Source organism: Leucoraja erinacea, chromosome 28 (assembly GCF_028641065.1).
Source record: "Leucoraja erinacea ecotype New England chromosome 28, Leri_hhj_1, whole genome shotgun sequence".
NCBI lineage: Eukaryota > Metazoa > Chordata > Chondrichthyes > Rajiformes > Rajidae > Leucoraja > Leucoraja erinaceus.
In genome coordinates, this window is record NC_073404.1 from 9,586,399 (window position 1) to 9,606,107 (window position 19,709).

At 45.3% G+C, this 19,709-nt stretch overlaps 1 protein-coding gene across 1 annotated transcript; it reads right to left on the reverse strand.

Annotated features, from left to right (window-relative positions):
- Nucleotides 1-185: 185 nt before the first annotated feature.
- rad51c (RAD51 paralog C) lies at nt 186-17,423 on the reverse strand. Its single transcript, XM_055657667.1, has 9 exons — nt 17,239-17,423; nt 15,162-15,420; nt 11,776-11,942; nt 9,138-9,271; nt 7,011-7,142; nt 5,707-5,773; nt 3,068-3,128; nt 1,579-1,639; nt 186-737 (listed from the first exon to the last, which is right to left on the reverse strand). Exons 1-9 carry the CDS (start codon nt 17,354-17,356, stop codon nt 639-641), a joined length of 1,098 nt encoding a protein of 365 aa, XP_055513642.1. The 5' UTR covers nt 17,357-17,423; the 3' UTR covers nt 186-638.
- Nucleotides 17,424-19,709: the final 2,286 nt, after the last annotated feature.

A 19,709-nucleotide genomic window follows, 5' to 3' on the forward strand; every position in this document is an offset into this window, starting at 1 on the left:
TGGTTAGAATAGAAGATAGATAGATTTAATTTATTAAAGAAATTGAAATTCCATAACCACCGCCATTGAACACATGAACCAGGTCCCAGGATCACAGGTGTAGCAATAAAATAACAATGTTATCAGACTCCTGTCAGGCAGGTAAGTGCTGCAGCAGTGGGTGACAGACCAATGCCATCCTGAAAGGTGACCACAAAATGTATTTACTTGCAACACATCAGAACAAGAGATAAAATAATAATTATCACCTTGAGGGTTTTAACAAACGTTAAAGGTTGTGCTGATACAGGAACATAAAACTGGCAAAAGATGTGGACTCCTGGAGGAAGGGACTGAGGTTGTTCTAACTCCTTGAACGTGTGAAACCAGGGAGATCCAGCTTCCATCACGGACCATTGTCCAGCGATCCTCAGGTTCAGTGGGCAAGAGAGCAAACCTGGCAAAGGGCAGGGAGAGCCAGTTCCTCCTTACAAGGGGAAACTTACAGTTCTCCGGTCCATTCAGATTCACAGAACCTGCTGCCAATTCGGACCCAACAGTGATCCAAATCCAACCACCCACTTGGATCCATGACTATACACGGGGTCGCCGGGCTTGTTTCTCACGACGCCACTTGGATCAACGTGGAATGAGTCACATCACCGCCCATCCTGGTCATCTGTCCGCGGGCGCTTACGTGGGTTGGCAGAAGAACTTGAAGATGGCTCTGGCGGCTGGACGTCACGAAAACCTTGTGACTGAAAATGGAAAAATAGGGATAGGAGAGAAGCAATTACATTGTCTGTACGGAGTTTGTACGTTTTCCCTGGGACCGCGTGGGGTTTCTCTGGGTGCTCTGGTTTCCCACCACATTCCAAAATCGCGCAGGTTTGTAGGTTAATTAGCTTCTGTAAATTGTTCCTAGTGTGTGGAATAGAAATACACACCAAGGAGGGGGTGATTGTTGGGCGACGTGGACTATGTGGGCCTGTTTCCACACTGGTTCTCTAAACTAAACTAAAAAAATCCCTCTTTCCTCCTCATCCCAGACACTCCCTTTTAACATTTCCATTATCTTTCTTTTCTCCCTGTACAACTCTATTTTTGTCTTCCCTGCCCTTGGGACCTCTCATCACTGCACCTCCTCCCATCTTGTCCCCAACAATCTCTCTCCACATACCATTCCCGAACTGGGAGCATCCTTTAAGGTGGCACCTGGCAAAGCTGCTGCCTCATGGCGCCGGAGACCCAGGTTCAATCCTGACCTCGAGTGCTGCCTGTGTGCAGTTTGCACGTCATGTTTTGACAGCATGAGTTTCCGCTAGATGCTCTGGTTTCCTCCCGCATCCCAAAGACATGGAATTTTAGTTTAATTGGCCACAAAAAATTGCCCCTTGGGGAGTGCATGAGAAAGTGGGAAAACATAGAACTATGTGAATGAGTGATCGATGGTCAGCATGAACTCGATAGGCCGAAGTGCTGTTTCCATGCTGTATCTCTAGAACTAAAACTATTATCTGTTGAAAGGGGTGAACAGTTTCTTGGAACTAGCAAACCTCAAAACTAAATGTAGAATTGAGATACTGGCAGAGGACTCACGGTTATCTGGTATGGTACTGTCGCTTCCTTTTGAGTTGGCGATTTATAGAGGGAAGCAAACCTAATGAGGAAAGAGAGCAAAAGCTGAAAGGACTTTGCACAAACAGCTCAGTTCATGTCTGCCAGTTTCTTGGAAACTATCCTTCCTTATAAACTGGACGCGACATTAAATTACACTGAGCAGTTTCACTTTACAGTTTAATTCAACTTACATTTACAGTATAAACTCTGGCTTTACTGCATTGTCCCACATTTAACTTTAAGGGTAGAGTAATGTATTAGCCACATTCCTGGACCAATGAACCAGCAAAATGATTGTTTGAGCTGTGAACTTAATTTGTACAAAACAGGAATCAGTAATAAGGATGGTCAGTGATTAGAAAATCCAACAGTTCATTAGTACATGCAGAGAAAGGAAACTTTGCCCCCTTACCCAGTCAGGGCCTACATGTGACTCTTCACCACCAACATGGAGAACATGGAACAGTACAGCACAGGCCATTCGGCACACAATGTCTGCGCCAAACATATTGTTAAAGTATGTTCAAGAAGGAACTGCAGATGCTGGAAAATGGAAGGTGGACAAAAATGCTGGAGAAACTCAGCGTGTGAGGCAGCATCTATGGAGCGAAGGAAATAGGCAACGTTTCAGGCCGAAACACTTCAGACTGAGATCTCCTTTGCGTACATGCGATCTAATATCACTCCATTCCCTACACGTGCCTGTCTAATATCCTCGTAAACTCCACTATTGCATCTGCCTCCACCACCATCTCACCTATCGATGTGTGTAAAATAACTTCTCCACCCATCTCCTCTAAACTTTGCTCCTATCACTTTTAAGGTGAGAAAAAGGCAGAAAATCTCCTGGAATGGGAATACATTAAGTAATTAAACACATAAACGGCAGATTAATATCAACCTTGTTGGTGAAGACCACGCTCAGACATGTTAAACAAATTGAAATGCTACAATGGATTTAAAGGCCACTAAGCCCAATTTACCATCTTGTTATTGTCACATGGATAGTGGCTTTGTTCAATGCAACTAATCAAAAGACAAGGCTCAGTGGCGCATGTGCTGCCTCACTGCATCAGAAACCCAGGTTCATTCCTGACCTTGGGCACAGTCCAGGTGCAGTTTGCACGTTCTCCCCGTGACCTTGTGGGTTTCCTCCGGGTGCTTCGGTTACCTCCCACATCCCAAAGATGTGTGGGTTTGTAGGTTAATTGGCCTCTGTAAAATTGCCTCTAGTGTGTAGGGAGTGGATGAGAAAGTGGGACAACATAGAACCAGTGTGAACGGGTGATCGATGGCCAGCATGGACTCGGTTGTAGAAGGGTCCGTTTCATGCTGTATCTCTAAACTAATGGCAGTGCCTGTTCACACAGGGCTGGTTCGCCCCTCCCCACTGGGGGCTGCAAAGCTCAGTGGCAACTATGATCTCACTCAGCCGTCACATGTTCAATACACCTGTTTCATCTCTTACCTGAGTTTGCCTTCCCAGTGTAGAATTAAGCGAGCGGTGGCTGCATGACCCCAGCTTTCACCTGGTCAAAACAAGAAGCCATCTTTAGCAGCGTCAGATTTCTGTTAAACCCAGGACAATAGACTCTGGAGCTTTGGAGAATCCCGTTGAATTTTACTAACTACCAAGGATGATTCTGCTTGACCGAGCACACGGAGTCTGGGGACGCAGGGCCGCTACCTTAGAATAAAACTCTGCTACGTGGGCCTGAAAGAAGAGAAGATTTCTTCAGCCAGGCTACAGATTGTTGGAATTCTCTGCCCCAGAGGGTGGCAGGCATTTTGACATTGATACTAACACAGGATTTAAGGGAATGAATTAGGGAATTGGATGAGGAAAACTGAGGGGGGAAGCAAAGTAGTGATCTCATGGTAAAGTAGGCTTATTAGGCATCCCTCTCCCGCTGTGTTAAAGATATTATGCTGGGAAAATCATCTATATGTCCATTAAGTGAGGCCATTCTTGAGCATGAAGGTGGGAAGAGTTGCTCCGGAGAAGCAGTCCTGGCATTCTCAGTTACTCAGGTGTGAGAGAAAACTAGGTGATGTTTGCAAATCAAGGTGCAGACAAATACTCCACAGAGAAGCCAACAGCGGGGATAGAGTTAAACCTGTACCTCAGAAAGGCAGTACTGCAGAGAAATTAGGTTAAAAAGAAATAGTTAGGTTCTTCTGAATGAAAGATGAAATTGGGACAAGTGAGGGCAAGTGAGAAAACATTATTTGTGAGAATTGTCCATTAGAAATGGATGGAGGAAATGCAAGAAAATATTTAAATCTATTTTTTAGATAACATTCTGTGATGTTGCATTTTGCACAATGTATTTGTTTGATGTGCTGTATTGGTCCAATAATTTTTGGACTAGTTATAGAACATTTACTTAAGATCCAAGGATAGACAAGGTTAGGAAGATGAAGCAAGCAGACACTGGGAGGATTTGAACATAAATTTACCACTGTCTGGGTAACTTTAACCCTGCATAAACTACATTTGATCAACATAGTAGTCCAAGAACTTAAATCCTGGTACGAAGGAAATAATGAACGAATATTAGGCACCAGCTACACCATAGTTTAATATTAATTAAATAACACCACACACACACACACACACACACACTGGAGCCATTTTAACCATACCAAACATGTGACCTTATAAAATATGGTATGACCACAGAACATAGAACAGTACAGCACAGGAAAAGGCCCTGCGACCCTCAATATCCAAGTTAAACGTGATGCCATGGTAAACTAATCTCTGCTTGCACATGATCCATATCCCTCCATTTCCTACATATCCATGTGCCTAAAAGCCTCTTAAATACAGCTGTCATATTTGTCACCACCACCACCATCCCTGGCAGTGCATTACCAGTGCCCACCATCCTCTGTGTAGAAAAACTTGCCCCACACATCTCCTTTAAACTTAGCCCCTTTGACCTTATAGGTATATAAGGTTTGTTGCTGAAATTTATGTCCTGTCCTGTTACTAATGTCATAAGGTCATAAATGATAGGAACTGAATTAGGCCATTAAGCCCATTAAGTCTACTACGCTGTGTTTACTGTTGAGGAGACAAGTTGTCCATGTCCACCAGTTCTGGACGTATGGGTTTGGCAGTGCTTGTGCTATGGTCCACCAGTGGTTATATCATGGTAACAGAGCCCTGGCTGGACTTTAACCTAAAAGTGGACGTCACTCAGATGCTCGAGCTGCCCGAGGTCAGCTGCCCAAGGGTGATGGAGCAGAGCTGCCATCTTTGCATTTCAAAAGGTCATGGGTCATGGCTATTAGCCAATCACGTGGCTACTCCGGGAGAAAGGCTGACATTACCTAGTCATTGGCCAACACAGAGATTACAAAGGACACAGGGCAAGGCAGATCTCGTACCAGTGTTTCGTCAAAGCCCTTGGCACCTTCCTTCTGCCCTGTATATCTCAATCTCCCATGTAGTCCCTATTTCCACTGCTCTACCATTGGACTAAACCCCTACCCAGCCTCGTTCACCTTTAGGATACAATTTGGTAGAGCTATTACCTCACACCTTCGGGGACCAGGTTCAATCCTGACCTCCAGCACCATATCTGTGCAGTTTCCTTGTCCTTTCTCTCACCACTTGGGTCTCCCCCAACATCCCAGAGACATTCAGATTGATAAGTTCAAAATACTCCTTGTTTTATGAATGGCAGAACTGCTGGGCAGAGGGAAAAGGGGTTGCAGAGAAAGCCAGTGAGAGAATAGGATTCCCCAGTGATCATGTATGGACTAGTTGGGCTGAAGGGCAACCTCCTGTGCTGTAAGAAATAATTTGGGAAAAACCCACCTCTTCACCAAGCAATCGATTCACCTGCCCCTTGACCTCACTGCCTGACCCAGTGTCAAATTTTGCCTGCTAATAATCAGTGCTTGGGATTTTATACATTAAGGTGCTACACAAATGCAGGTATTTGTTACGTCTTTGCGTGTTCATACACACGACTGTGTTGACAGGGCGGGGAGAGAACGGGGTAGGGAATGTGGGTGAATAAGCTGGACCCTGTGCCCCGGAGAGTTGCAACGCTTCTTTTAATACAAAGCTAGCCTTAAACTATGGATTCTCACCGAGTGCAGGTACCAGCGTAGACTGGGTTTCCCCAAATCGTGTGGTCATCTGGTTGGTCAGCACCACCTGAAAGAGTAAATGGTCACTATTACAAGGCGAGGAACAAATCTATCACAGCAAGAGAGCGTGCAAGAGCGAGATAGAGCACAGAAACAGGCCCTTCGGCCCAACGTGTCCCAGCATACCAGCCATCACCTTGTTAATGTAATCCTGCATTAATCACATATTATTTTATTCTACCCTCAATTCCATCAACTTCCTTCAGTATCTACCACTAACCTACACACACACACACAATTAACCTGAATGTCTTTTGAAACGTGGGAAGAAACCGGAGCACCCGGAGAATGTGCAAACTACACACTAACAGCAACCGAGGTCAGGATCGAACACAGGTCCCTGGTGCTCTACCAGCTGTGCCACTGTGCCCGTTAATCATTGGGTTAATCAGATGTTATGAACTCATTCATTACATGTCAGTTTCCCATCAGATAACAATTTGGAATAAAATATTTTTTCTCAGAGTCCGGTTCCAAAGCAGTGTTGACGGAAACAAGAGCAAAAAGTAAATTGCTGGAAGTACTCAGCAGGTCAAGCAGCATCTGTGGATGCCAAGGGATGGTCAACACTTTCAGGTCGAGACCCTGCATGAGGATCAGTACTTTGTTTGTGATCTCTCAAAAGTTAAAACTAGATTGCGTTGTATACCCAATAGCACCTTTTGTCTACAAAAGTATTAGGCCCAAAATGTCAACTATTTATTTTGCACCACAAATGCTGCTTTACCAACTGAGTTCTTCCAGCAGTTTATCTATCGTCCCGGATGCCAGCATCTGCAGTCCTTTAATCTTCTTGACTGAAACCAGGTCTGGCCTTGTCTGGGGCAGCACAGTGGTGTGGCTCGCACAGCCACCACTTCACAGGTGCAGTGATGCCAGTACTATCCTGACCTCTGGTGCTGTGTGGAGTTTGCACATTCTCTCTCTAGTTTGCTCTTGCATGACAAAAATATGTGGAGAAGTCTGAAGAAAGCATTCCCAGCCCAAAACGTCTCCTATCCTTTTATGATTGAATGGGATCGCCCCAGGGACCGGGCAGGGCTGGGAACAGTCAAAGAACAAACATAGGCTCAATGGCCAAATGGCTTCCTTCTCTACACAAGGAGGATGCCCCCCCCCAGCCAAGGTGAGGTCATGGAGTGAAGCAGTCGAGCAGATCAGAATGAACTGAAGCTGTGTGCTGTTCCAGCCTGGTTGTTGCCACACTCCAGTCCCGGGAGAGGCGGATGCCAGGTTTTACTCACTGCCACCTTGTGGTCATTGGCCCTGGTGATCAGCTGCTGAGCCAGTCCATTCAGCAGCCGCGTCCGCAGCGACAGATCCTCCAGGTCGTGGCGGAACGGGAAGGCAATACTGTCAATCACCACTAACCGCACCTGAGAAAACATGGAACAGAGTTCAGCCCAACCTCAGGCAGGGAGCGCAGCTTTTGTAGCATTAAAGAAAACAGCTCAACATTTACCATCCCAAGCGCATTTAGGATCTTGAGCAAAACACCAAGTGCTGGAGTAGCTCAGCTGGTCATCTGTGGAGGGACGTTTTGGGTCAGGTCCCTTCTTCTGACCAGAAATGTCAACTGTCTACGGCCCTCCACAGATGCAGCCTGGCCATCGAGTTACTCCAGCACTTTGTGTTTTGAATAAGATTCCGACATCTGCAGTTCCTTGTGGCCCACTTAGGATCTTGAATGTTTGAATCAGGTCACCCCTCATTTTTCTGAAATCCATGGAAATCAGACCCAGCCTGTCTGGCTTTTCTGGATAGAACAGCCCTCAGCTCAAGAATCAGCCCCGTGAATCTCCTTTGGACTCTCTCCCAAGTTACTGACCTCAGGTTTCCCCACTCAGACCAACCCTTGCCCGCTACCCTCTGTCTCCCATCTCTGGACATCCAGGGCTCTGACTTGGACTTCTGCAATATCTTTAGGCAAAGTTGCTCAGTGTTGTCAGGGAGATGCAGCATTTTGATCCGGTGACACTAAAAGAATGGTTATGTATTCCCAAGTCAAGGTGATGTGTTGCTAGGCAGAGAGGAGGGGGCAGGGGGGGAACGGAGAAGAGGAAGATTGTGGGAATCTGGAACTGCTACAGTTCCATGAATTTTGCTCTCCCGTATACCCCAAACATGTTAGTGTACAGCTGGCTGGGCCAGGAGCTCTGGCTAACATTTGGTTTCATTCCTTAGAAGGTGCTCCTTTAAACATAAAACTTTATCCTACAGCTAGGTCAAAGTGACCTAATACCTCCTGAAGTGTTTTGGTGACGTGCCAAGGAACTCTTTTGTTAAAGAAATGCAAGTCTCTGGACCTGAGCCAGTAGCACCTTACCTGGGGCCACAGAGTCAAATTAGAATACAGAACAACACAGCACAAGAACAAGGCTCTTTGGCCCTCAATGTCTCTGCCAAACATGTTGCTAAGACCATCACTTATCAATCTGCACATAACCCATATCCCTCCATTCCTTGCATATCTATATGCCTATCCAAAAGTATTTTAAATGCCACTTCTACTTCCCCAGCAGGGTGTCCGAGATACTCACCATCTGTGTATAATACACTTGCCCTTTAAATTGAAGCCACTGCTCCCCCCAGTGGCCACACTCAGCACACATTGGCCTCTTTGACAAGCTGGAGCTTGAATTCTGACAAGCTTAAAGTACACTCTCATCCCTGTGGTTGCGCCGAAAATGTTTGAGTTATGCGCTATCTTGTGGTCCAAAAGAGATCTGACCCGTTTACCCGTTTTTTCCCTGCAAGATGCAGAAGGAGCTGTGTGCAATTTAATTCACTAAAATGCACTCTTTCAAATTTACATGGCACCACATTAAGATCTTAAAGGGCCAAGGAGGAGAAAACAGGAGATTGGGAATCCATGGATACAAAGCATGAATCAACACATATGAAATCATTGTAGTGGCTGATGAGGCATTGTCTCCATTCCCTGCATATCCATAAACATCTCTGCCGTATCAATCTCCACCAACTCCTGTGTAAAATAAATTGCCCCAGACATCTCCTTTAAACTTTGGACCTCTCAACTTAAAGTTATGCCCTCTAGTCTTTGACATTTCCACCCTGAAAAAAAGTTTCTGACCCAACTATGCCTCTCATAATTTTAGATACTTCTACCAGGTCTCCCCTCAACCTCCAACGTTCCAGAGGAACCAATCCAAGTTTGTCGAACCTCTCCTTATAAAAATATATCCATCACTTCACAATAACTGGGTCTAAATCCTGGAATTCTCTGGTTAATGGCACAACGGAAGGACCTTCACCAGAATGACCGGTGATCCAAAGAGGACATCTCCAGGAAGGAGATGATCCACCAGCCGAATCTTGGAGGAACAGTCTAGGTCTCGACCACGCCTTACCTTGCGATGTTCAGCTAGGAAGTCATCTAGCAGGTGAGCCTGCGCCAGGAGCTCCACATAGTCACGGCAACGGAAGTAGTAGATGCGAGAGAGGATGCTGGAGACGGTGAACTCTTTCACTGCCTCTCGCTGGGCTGCAGGGCAGAAGCCATCAGTCTCACTTCTTGCACTGACATTTGACCTCCCCCCAAATCCCAGAGCTCCAACAATTCATTGGACAAGACCATGTCTGATTATATCCCTCGGACTGGAATGAAGTGCCTCTGGAAATAGTTCTAACGGCTCTAACAAAATATTTTAATCAACAAAACATTTTATATATTGTCTTTTTAATCTTCTAAACTCAAAGAAAATACAGAGCTGGAATCTGCTACCCGTTAACATCAGTTGTTATTCTCATGATTCTCCACAGCATCCTCCGCATGGAGAGATCAGTGTTATGGCGGCAGCATTTGATGTAGAGTCATGCCCATCGGAGGGAGGGGGCAGGGCTCACTATCAGGAGAGAACCAATACTGGACTGTCCTCCAAAATTGCAATCAACAATTTTAAATTTGAGATTCAAGAGCTCCTGGCTTTGTGAGCTCAAGAACGTGAATGCTTGTTTCTTAGCTGTTATAGGATTTAGGCGGCTATGAAGCGCCAGGGAACATACTGTGATTTCAAAAGGCACTTTAGAAAAGCAAAGTTTGTAATAAAGTAATTCAGTGTCAGAAGAAAACCCATTCATACGTGTGCTGGCCGTTTGAGCTGTCCCCTTAGTCCCATTTCTCTATCACCAGAACATTGCAAATTTATATTTTGCTAGAATTTAATCTCTTTTGACATTTGCCATATAAATTGTTTCCATGCTGTTTAAGGAAGCACATTCCATATTAAAACACTGCATCAAACTAAAATTTCTTGCCCACTCTCATTACAGATGGGCAATCAGCAGTCTTGTTTCTCTGTTCTGTGGTGCCGATTTCCCAATATCAGACTCCGTCAATAAACAGATGATAGGATATAGACACACAATGAACTGCAGATGCTGGAATCTTGAGCAAAGCACAAAGTGCTGGAGAAACTCAGTATTTGCCTCACGCCAGGTAGCATGTTCCAGGCACTCAACACCCTCTGTGTAAAAAACATGCCGCACACATCTCTTAACTTTGGCCATCTCAGATTAAAGCTACACCCTCTCGTCTTTGACATTTCCACGCAGTCTAACTTTTCTGACTGTCTACCTGATCTATACACCTATATTAACATGAGGAATATCTAATGATTCAAGAATTTAATTGTCCTATCTCGGACATATGACAATAAAACACTCTTGAAAGTCTGTTAGTTTAGTAATAAAGTCCAAGGGTGCTAGATTATCAGAGTTTTACTGAGCTTCAAACCATTACCTTTCGGTAATTGAACTTTACTTGTTCATGGCATAAAGCTGAGGCACTTTATGGCACTGGTAAGGCCACATTTGGAATATTGAGAGCAATTTTGGGCACCATATCTGAGGAAGGATGTGCTGGCTCTGGAGAGGGTCCAGAAGAGGTTTACAAGAATGATCCCAGGAATGAGTAGGTTAACCTATGTCGGCACTGGGCCTGTACTCACTGGAGTTTAGAAGAATGAGAGGACCTCATTGAAACATACAGACTAGTGCAAGGCTTGGATAAAGTGGATGTGGAGAGGATGTTTCCACTAGTGGGAGTCTAGGACTAGAGGTCAAAGCCTCAGAATTAAAGGACGTTCTTTTAGGAAGATGAGGAGAAATTGCTTTAGTCAGAGGGTGGTGAATCTGTGGAATTCTTTGCCACAGAAGGCTGTCGAGGCCAAGTCAGTGTATTTTTTAAGGCAGAGATAGATAGATTTTTGATTAGTACAGGTGTCAGAGGTTATGGGGAGAATTGTAATTAATTTCATTAGTCAAATATGAAAACAAATCATGTATATAAATTATACGAGGAATTTGATTTGCCATAGTCATACCAAAAAAGCAACAAAACACGCAACCACATAAAAATTTAACATAAACATCCATCACAGCGGCTCCTCCACATTCCTCACTGTGATGGAAAGCAATAAAGCCTCCTTTGCAAGAGAATGGGGTTAGGAGGTAGCTATAGATCAGCCATGATTGAATGTAGTAGATGATGGGCCAAATGGCCTAATTCTACTCCTATCACTTATGACCTTATGCATCATCAGTAGTCTTAATGCCCATATTTGACTTTATTTTAAAGTTCATTCACAGTGCACAGGAAAAGCCCTCATGTAGCATTGAGATGATAAGGTGTGCGACGGGCATTCTCAAAATACCCTTCCTCTTGGAATGGTGCTCTGGGATCTTTGATATGGACTCGAGGGACAGAACTACACTTGTTTAACATTACATGATGATGTTGGCTATGCAGCATTCCCACGGTACTGTGCAGGGAATTCTCCACCTCATATTTCTGCTCAAGCGGCTGGAATGTGATTCTGGTTTGGAAATGCAAGAGCTTCCTGCTGAAGTACAGCACAGCGGGAAGTCCAACAAAGTCTAAGCCACGCCAACTTTAATGGCCCACCTCAAATGACGAGGGAACTCCTACTGCCCCATCCCCACCCCCTTTTGCTGTACCAGTTGGCTGAGCTCAGCTGAGCAGCATACCTTCGTCCTGACCAGACTCGGCAATGAGGTGACAGTGGTGGACAGCAGCTTGGGCAACCTCGGCCACCCGCTCCACGACAAAGCTGCCTTCGGTGTCGATGTACACAGACTCCCCACCAAGACCACCGAAGCACTCAGGGATCTGTGTGTCCACAACTAGTTGGATACTGTGCAAAGTTGAACAAAATTAGAGAGAGGGTCTCAGTAAACCAAGCAATCACAGATACACAGGTGACACAGTAGATTACAGATGCTGCATTCTTGAGCAAAAGAAACAAACCTTCAGAGGAACTCAGGGGATTGAAGGCTTCGGGGGAAAGTTTGCAGATGATGCTAAGATAGGTGGAGGGGCAGGCAGTCGAGAGGAAGCAAGGACTCTGCAGAAGAACTTGGGACAGGTTAGGAGAGTGGGAGATGAAATTCAGTACAGTATAGCATAGTGCAGAGTCATGCATTTTGGTAATAAGAATAAAGGCGTAGATTATTTTCTAAATGGAGAGAGAATCCAGAAATCGGAGGGGCAAAGGGAAGGGAGTGCTGGGCAGGAATTAATTTGCAAGTAAAATCAGTAGCAAGGAAGGCAAATTCAATTTATATCAAGGAGACTGGAACACAAAAACAGAGATGGAATGCTGAGGCTCTAAAGGGCACTGGTCAGGCCGCATTTGGCATATTGAGAGCATTTTTGGCACCTTATCTGAGGAACGACGTGCTGGCTCTGGAGAGGGTCCAGAGGAGGTTTACAAGAATGATTCCAGGAATGAGTGGGTTAGCATATGATGAGCATTTGACAGGACTTGGCCTCTACTTGCTGGAGTTTAGAAGGTTGAGGGGGGACCTCATTGAAACGTACAGAATAATGAAAGGCATAGAGTGGATGTGGAAAGGATGGTTCCACTGGTGGGAGGGACTCGGACCAGAGGTCATAGCCTCGGAATTAAAGGGCGCTCTTTTAAAGAGAGGTGAGAAGGAACTTCTTTAGTCAGAGATTAGTTAATCTGTGAAACTCATTGCCACAGAGGGCTATGGAGGCCAAGTCAGTGGATATTTTTAAGGCAGAGATAGACAAGTTCTTGATTTGAAGATAGACACAAAATGCTAAAGTAACTCAGCAGGGACAGGCAGCATCTCTGGAGAGGAATGGGTGACGTTTCGGGTCGAGACCCTTCAGAATCTGAAGAAGGGTCTCAACCCGAAAAGTCACCCATTGCTTCTTACACAATCCACCCTGACTGCCTCCTGCCAGTCTCTGCCATTGTGTTGGTCCTTGGCTAGAGTGACTTCCAAATAACTTTGTACTCTGGATCAACACAACAGTCTATATAACAGGTACACAAAAATGCTGGAGAAACTCAGCGGGTGCAGCAGCGTCTATGGAGCGAAGGAAAATAGGTGACGTTTCGGGCCGAAACCCTTCTTCAGACTGAACCGAGTCTATATAACAGGGCAACATTTGTTTTTAAATATACAGATTAGCAAACCAGATTCTACACTTTTTTTAACCCACCATCAGTTTGCCAATGCTTTAAATAGCACAATGTTCTTCTGAACCTCAACCAGGCAACTTTCACGCGTCTGACTACAAATGAGTCCACAATTTCTACAGCTACCTCTACTAGGGTGTAGTCCGTCTGGTGCATGTGACTTATCCTTCAGAACTTTCAACTGCCCAAGCACCTTCTTCTCAGTAATAGTGACTGCACTCCACCTCCGCCCCCTCACTCTCGTGAATATATATCTGTGTAGATATCAAAACCATTTACATTACTCCCTGAAAATGGCATCACAGGTAGACTGGATTGTCAAGAAGGCTTTTGGTACATTGGCCTTCATTAATCAGGTTGGTATATTATGCTACAGTTGTACAAGATTTTGGTGAGGCCCTCAACATGGATCCTTCTGCTCCTATCACCATGAGCTGAAGGCCTTCCAGTCGCGGGATAAATCAGAACTTCTAACTGCCCAGAAAGAGGCCACTCTGCCTATGATATCAGCCTCTGCTCTTTCAAATAGCCCTCTAATTGGATCCACCAAACAAACTGCTGGAGGAACTCAGCGGGTCAGGCAGCAACTGAGGAGGGAAATGGACAGATGAAGTTTTGGGTCAGGACCTTTCATCAGACGGATGAGACTACCCACTTTGAAGAAGTTCTTCTCCTCTCGACGGGAGTTCTGCAAGACTCTCTCTCACTGCTCCCCCATCGATTCCTACAACTCTCCTGCTCTTCGGCTACATTCACACGCAGACTCACTACCACAGCCATGCGTCCTTCGTCAGTACTCATCTTCACAAAGAGGGGTCCTGATCCCAAATGTCCATTTCCCTCCACAGATGCTGCCTAACCTGCTCAGTTCTTCCACCACCTTGTTTATTGCTTATGATTCCAGCATCTGCAATCTCTTGTGCGTATGACTGGACCCACTGCCCTTTCCGTTCCCAACATCACCAGAAATTGGTACTTTCAATTAGTTTTCCATTGCTATTGAATTGACTTCCATTGCCCTTTCAGACAGCGCATTAGAAGTCAACCTGTAATTCTCATCTCTTTTTTTGTTAAACCATTTTTGTAATTAACTTAGTTACTGGCCTACCTGTCAACACATAGCCTTCCCAGCAGGAGTCACTAAAGTGCCACATGAAGTTGGAATCCATGCCTATCAAGCGCTGGAGTAACTCATCCGGTTAGGCAACACTCAGAGCTACCTGACCAAAAGCCAATGCAGATGCAAGCCCAGGGATATGAACCTGGGCTGCTCATACACAGCTCCAAGCAGTACATCTACCCATTGAGGCGCTGAAGCCGCCATCCTCTGACTTCAAAGAAGCTGACAAATCAGCTCTCAAAATTGGATTTTGCAGATTTTTAGTACAAAGTTGGTGACATGCTAACAGTACCACACAGAGGCAAGGAGCAGCTTCTAACGATGCATGGGCAAGACTAGCAGACAATGCAGTAGATTAAGTTAAAGGAGATGCACAACACTTCTATCTCACCAGGAAGGATTGCTGGGGTTCCTGGATGGAGGTGGTATAGGGACAGGTGTTTCATCTCTTGTGGTTGAAGGGGAAAGTACCTGGATAGGGGATGGCCTGGGTGGTGTGAGATGAGTCAACCGAGGAAACGCGGAGGGCGTTATCTCTGTGGAAGGTTGAAAAGGGTCGGGTACTTCAAACCAGTGAAAGGCAGAATCCAACAAAACACGGCAGGTAGGCAGGGTTCCGGCGAACATAACAAAAGTAACAAACTCAATTGAAGGAGGCTTTCTGAAAAATAAGGCAAGTGCCAGACATGGAGTAATACTAGTGACAAGTAGATTGCTATAAAATATGGCAATACTGAATTTATGGCAAGGCTGAGTTTCACAGACGAGGCGAAGGATCGTACCTTAGCTGTGTTTTACCAACACCAGGAGCACCACAAATCTCCATAATCTTGGCAACTGGCACCCCTCCCCCTAGAACTTCATCCAGAGCCGAGCTGAAGGTGATTATGGAGCCTTGAGCATGCTCTTCTTCCAGCAGTTCCAGGGCTGTGCATTTCCGAAATGATGGCAACCCATCACTCTGCTGGGATTCCTCACCAGAGCTCCTGCATCTCACGATCTGTAGGACTTCCAAGGCCTCCTCTTTAGAGATGCCTACCTCTATATAGTGACAAGAAGGATCAGGAATTAACAGCTCTGAAAAAAAAGGAAACACTTCCCTCTGCTGCTCAAACACTGGTAAACAATCAGGAGGAGATAAAAAATGTTTTGATGCTGCTGTGTCAGACATAGCTCATAGAAGTGTGAGCAGCAAGGAGGATGCTATGGATAAATTGGTGATGCAGGGTGACTTGGATAGGTTGGGTGAGTGGGCAGAAGCATGGCAGATGGAGTATACTGTGGATAAATGTGAGGTTATCCACCTTGGTGGCAAGAACAGGAAGGCAGATTATTATCTGAATGGTGTCAGATTAGGAGATGGGGAGGTGCAACGAGATCTGGGTTTGCTTGTACATCAGTCACTAAAAGTAAGCACGCAGGTACAGCAGGCAGTGAAGAAAGTTAATGGCATGTTGGCCTTCATTGCGAGAGGATTTGAGTTTAAGAGCAAGGAGGTCCTACTACAGTTGTACAGGGCCTTGGTGAGACCACACCTGGAATATTGTGTGCAATTTTTGTCTCCTAATTTGAGGAAGGACATTATTGCTATTGAGGGAGTGTAGGTTCACGAGGTTAATTCCCGGGATGGCGGGACAGACGTATGATGAAAGAATGGGTCGACAAGCTTGTATTCGCTGCAATTTAGAAGGATGAGAGGGTATCTTATAGAAACAGCAGGAAAAAATGTTCCCGATGTTGGAGAAATCCAGAACCAGGGGTCACTGTTAAAGAATAAGGGGAAGGTCATTTAGGACTACGATGAGGAAAAACCTTTTCACCCAGAGAGTTGTGAATCTGTGGAATTCTCTGCCACAGAAAGCAGTGGAGGCCAATTCACTAGTTTATTTTCAAGGCAGTTAGATTTAGCTCTTACGGCTGAGGAAATCAAGGGCTATGGGGGAAAAAGCCAGAACGGGGTACTGATTTTGGATGATCAGCCATGATCATATTGAATGGTGGTGCTGGCTCAAAGGGCTGAATGACCTACTCCTACACCTATTTTCTATGTTTCTAACAGTATAGTGTAGGAAGGAACTGCAGAACAGTACAGCATAGGAACGGGCCCTTCAACACACAAAGTCTGTGCCGAACATGATGCCAAGTTTAATTAATCTCCTTTGCCTACACATGATACTTATCCCTCCATACTTTGTCTTTTAATGTGTACCCAAAAGCATCTTAAACATAATTATGACATCTGCCTCCACCTCCACCCCTGACCTAAACCCCACACTTCAGAAATGTATCCTGCACATCTCCTTTAAACTTTGCCCCCTCCCTCCCCCTCCTCCTCACCTTAAAACTGAGCACTCTAGTCTTTGACATTTTCACTTGGGGAAAGAGGTTAGGACTGTCAATCTTATTTGGACTAGTAATCCAAAATCTTGGAGCAATGATTTGGAGACAGGGGTTCGAATTACACCATTTGGTAGCGAGAGAATTTTTGGATAAACTTGGGAATTAAAAAAAGTTTGTGTAATGATGACCATATAACTATCAAATCTCATCTGATCTATTTAGAAAATGTAACGGGTCATATTTACCCTACACTCCGGACCCACATGATGTCCTCTGAAATGGCACAATAAACCACTCAGTTAGTAAACCCTGCCCTTGGCGCGTAGTATAAGGAACTGTAGACGCTGCTTTGCCAAAGTGCTGGAGTAACTCAGCGGGTCAGGCATCTCTGGAGAAAATGAATAGGAGACGTTTCGGGTCGAGACTCTTCACTGAGGTACGGTGGCGCGCCTCTGCCCTCGGTGGGTTACGGTAGAATGCCCCTGCCCTCGGTGGGTTACGGTAGCTCACGGCCTGTACCTTTGCTCAGCTCGCTGGCTCTCACCGCGGTAACGTCCTCAGCGCTCTGGAAACCGCAGGCAATAAGTTTGGCTCTCAGAGCGGGTGGTAGCGGGAAGCTGCCCAAGTCCCTCTGCATCTTTAGAACTAGCAGCTTCGCCACTCCTGCAGCCTTCAGTGAGGAGGCCCGTCCGCCCGGCAGCGCCGCCGCTTTCCCGCCCAACCGCCGCAGAGCCACCTCACGACCAAGTGTCGGCACTGCATGTCTTCAAAGGGGCAGCGCAGCCCAGAGGCTGCATCTGAAGCAAAAATACACCTCCATGGAGGTAGAGTAAATGTTTCCAGTCCATGACATGTTTATCAGAAGTTAAGTACATAATCAAACGTAATAAATTGCAGAGAATATCGCCCACCACTCTGGAACGTCTTGCATTCATGTGTGTTAGATTAGAATTAACCGTTACCAAGCCATGATGCGACTCGTCGAGGACAGCACAGTGGCACAGTTGGTAGAGCATAGAAACATAGAAAATAGGTGCAGGAGTAGGCCATTCGGCCCTTCGAGCCTGCACCGCCATTCGATATGATCATGGCTGATCATCCAACTCAGTATCCCAACCCTGCCTTCTCTCCTAACCCCCTGATCCCTTTAGCCACAAGGGCCACATCTAACTCCCTCTTAAATATAGCCAATGAACTGGCCTCAACTATCTTCTGTGGCAGAGAATTCCACAGATTCACCACTCTCTGTGTAAAAAATGATTTTCTCACCTCGGTCCTAAAAGACTTCCCTCTTATCCTTAAACTGTGACCCCTAGTTCTGGACTTCCCCGACATCGGGAATAATCTTCCTGCATCTAGCCTATCCAACCCCTTAAGAATTTTGTAAGTTTCTTTAAGATCCCCCCTCAATCCTCTGAATTCTAGCGTGTACAAGCCGAGTCCACTACAGCATCTGTCATTTAGTACAGTGGTTCCCAATCTTTTTTAGTTCATGGCCCCCTTGGGCTCTTTAATTTTTCTGTGCCCCCCCCCCTGACATTATTAGTGGAAAAAAGTGGCCCCCTAAATCCCAAATTTTTTCTATGCCCCCCCTGAAATTTGCCATGGCCCCTTTATGGCCACAGGTTGGGAATCACTGATTTAGTAGAAACAAGGAACTGTAGATGCTGGTTTACAAAGGAAAGACTCAGAATGTTGGAGTAATTGGAGGTGTGGGTCAAGCAGCTTCCCTAAAGAATATGGATAGGTGATGTTTTCGGTCAGGACCATTCTTCAGACATCTATCATTGATAGCTCTTGCCCACACCCTCCCCTAACCTGTTTCTATCAGCTATCTTCCCTCTATTCCAGTCTTAATGAGGGGTCCCCACCCAAAACCAGTTCATTACCATTTACAGATGCTGCCAGACCCGCTGAGTACCTCCAGCAGTTTCTTTTATCCTCAGAGAATGTTGTTTATCAATCATTCTCTAGTAAGACCATCGCATTCAGTTTATAGTGCTGCAATGTGTATGGAAGTGGTTGATAAGAACAATGTGGGCTCGAAAATTCATTTCATACAGGGAACAGGTGTAGGAATGCTGTAGCTTCAGTGGTTTTTACATTTTTAATTCTCTTTATCTCTTTACTTCCCCTATTCTAGCTTCAACATATGAACAAGCATCTCATGTTATGTGGATACACCAGACAGGACATTCCAATGATGACACTCATTGGGGGTTTTCTAATAAAGTCTTTAAATCCCTTTTTCAGTCCACCGTGATCTTTTACCCTCAGTCTGCTCTCCATAAAGAAGTTGCATGGTATTCTGTTATCAGACTTTCTTATGACATGTTCTGCCCATCTGATCTATGATTCTTTCAACAGTGTGTAGATGCTGGGGTGGTTTGTTTGGTACAGTATCTGTACATCTGGAATCTCTTGTGTTGCCACTTGATGTGAAGTATTCTGCACGGACAGGTCATGGGTAATGTCTTCTGTATACTGCCCATGTCACACAAACATAGAGCAAGATGGACAATAGGCAATAGGTGCAGGAATAGGCCATGGTTTGAGCCAGCACAATGTGATCATGGCTGATCATCCACAATCAATACCCCATTCCTGCTGAGTATGACAACAGCATTATACACCTTCACTTTGATTTAATTTTTAGAAATAAAGTATGGAAACAGGCCCTTCGGCCCACCGAGACCACCCCGACCATCAATCACCCAATCACAGTTGTTCTATGTGTAGTAGCCATTTAGATTAACTCAGTATGTTATAACTATAACCAGTTACCTTTGAATGTTATCTGCCTGAAATTATGTGGGTGGGATTTATTACGTAGTCGGAGGCGTGTTTGCGGCTGGGATTCTTGCGCAGACACCCTAGTAGTTTTTAGTTTAGTTTGAAGAAGCGTGGGGGAGAGGTCACAGCTTTCCACCATGCACGAGTTTGACTACGAGTAAGATCAAAATGTACTTAAACAAGAAGATGTTTGGATG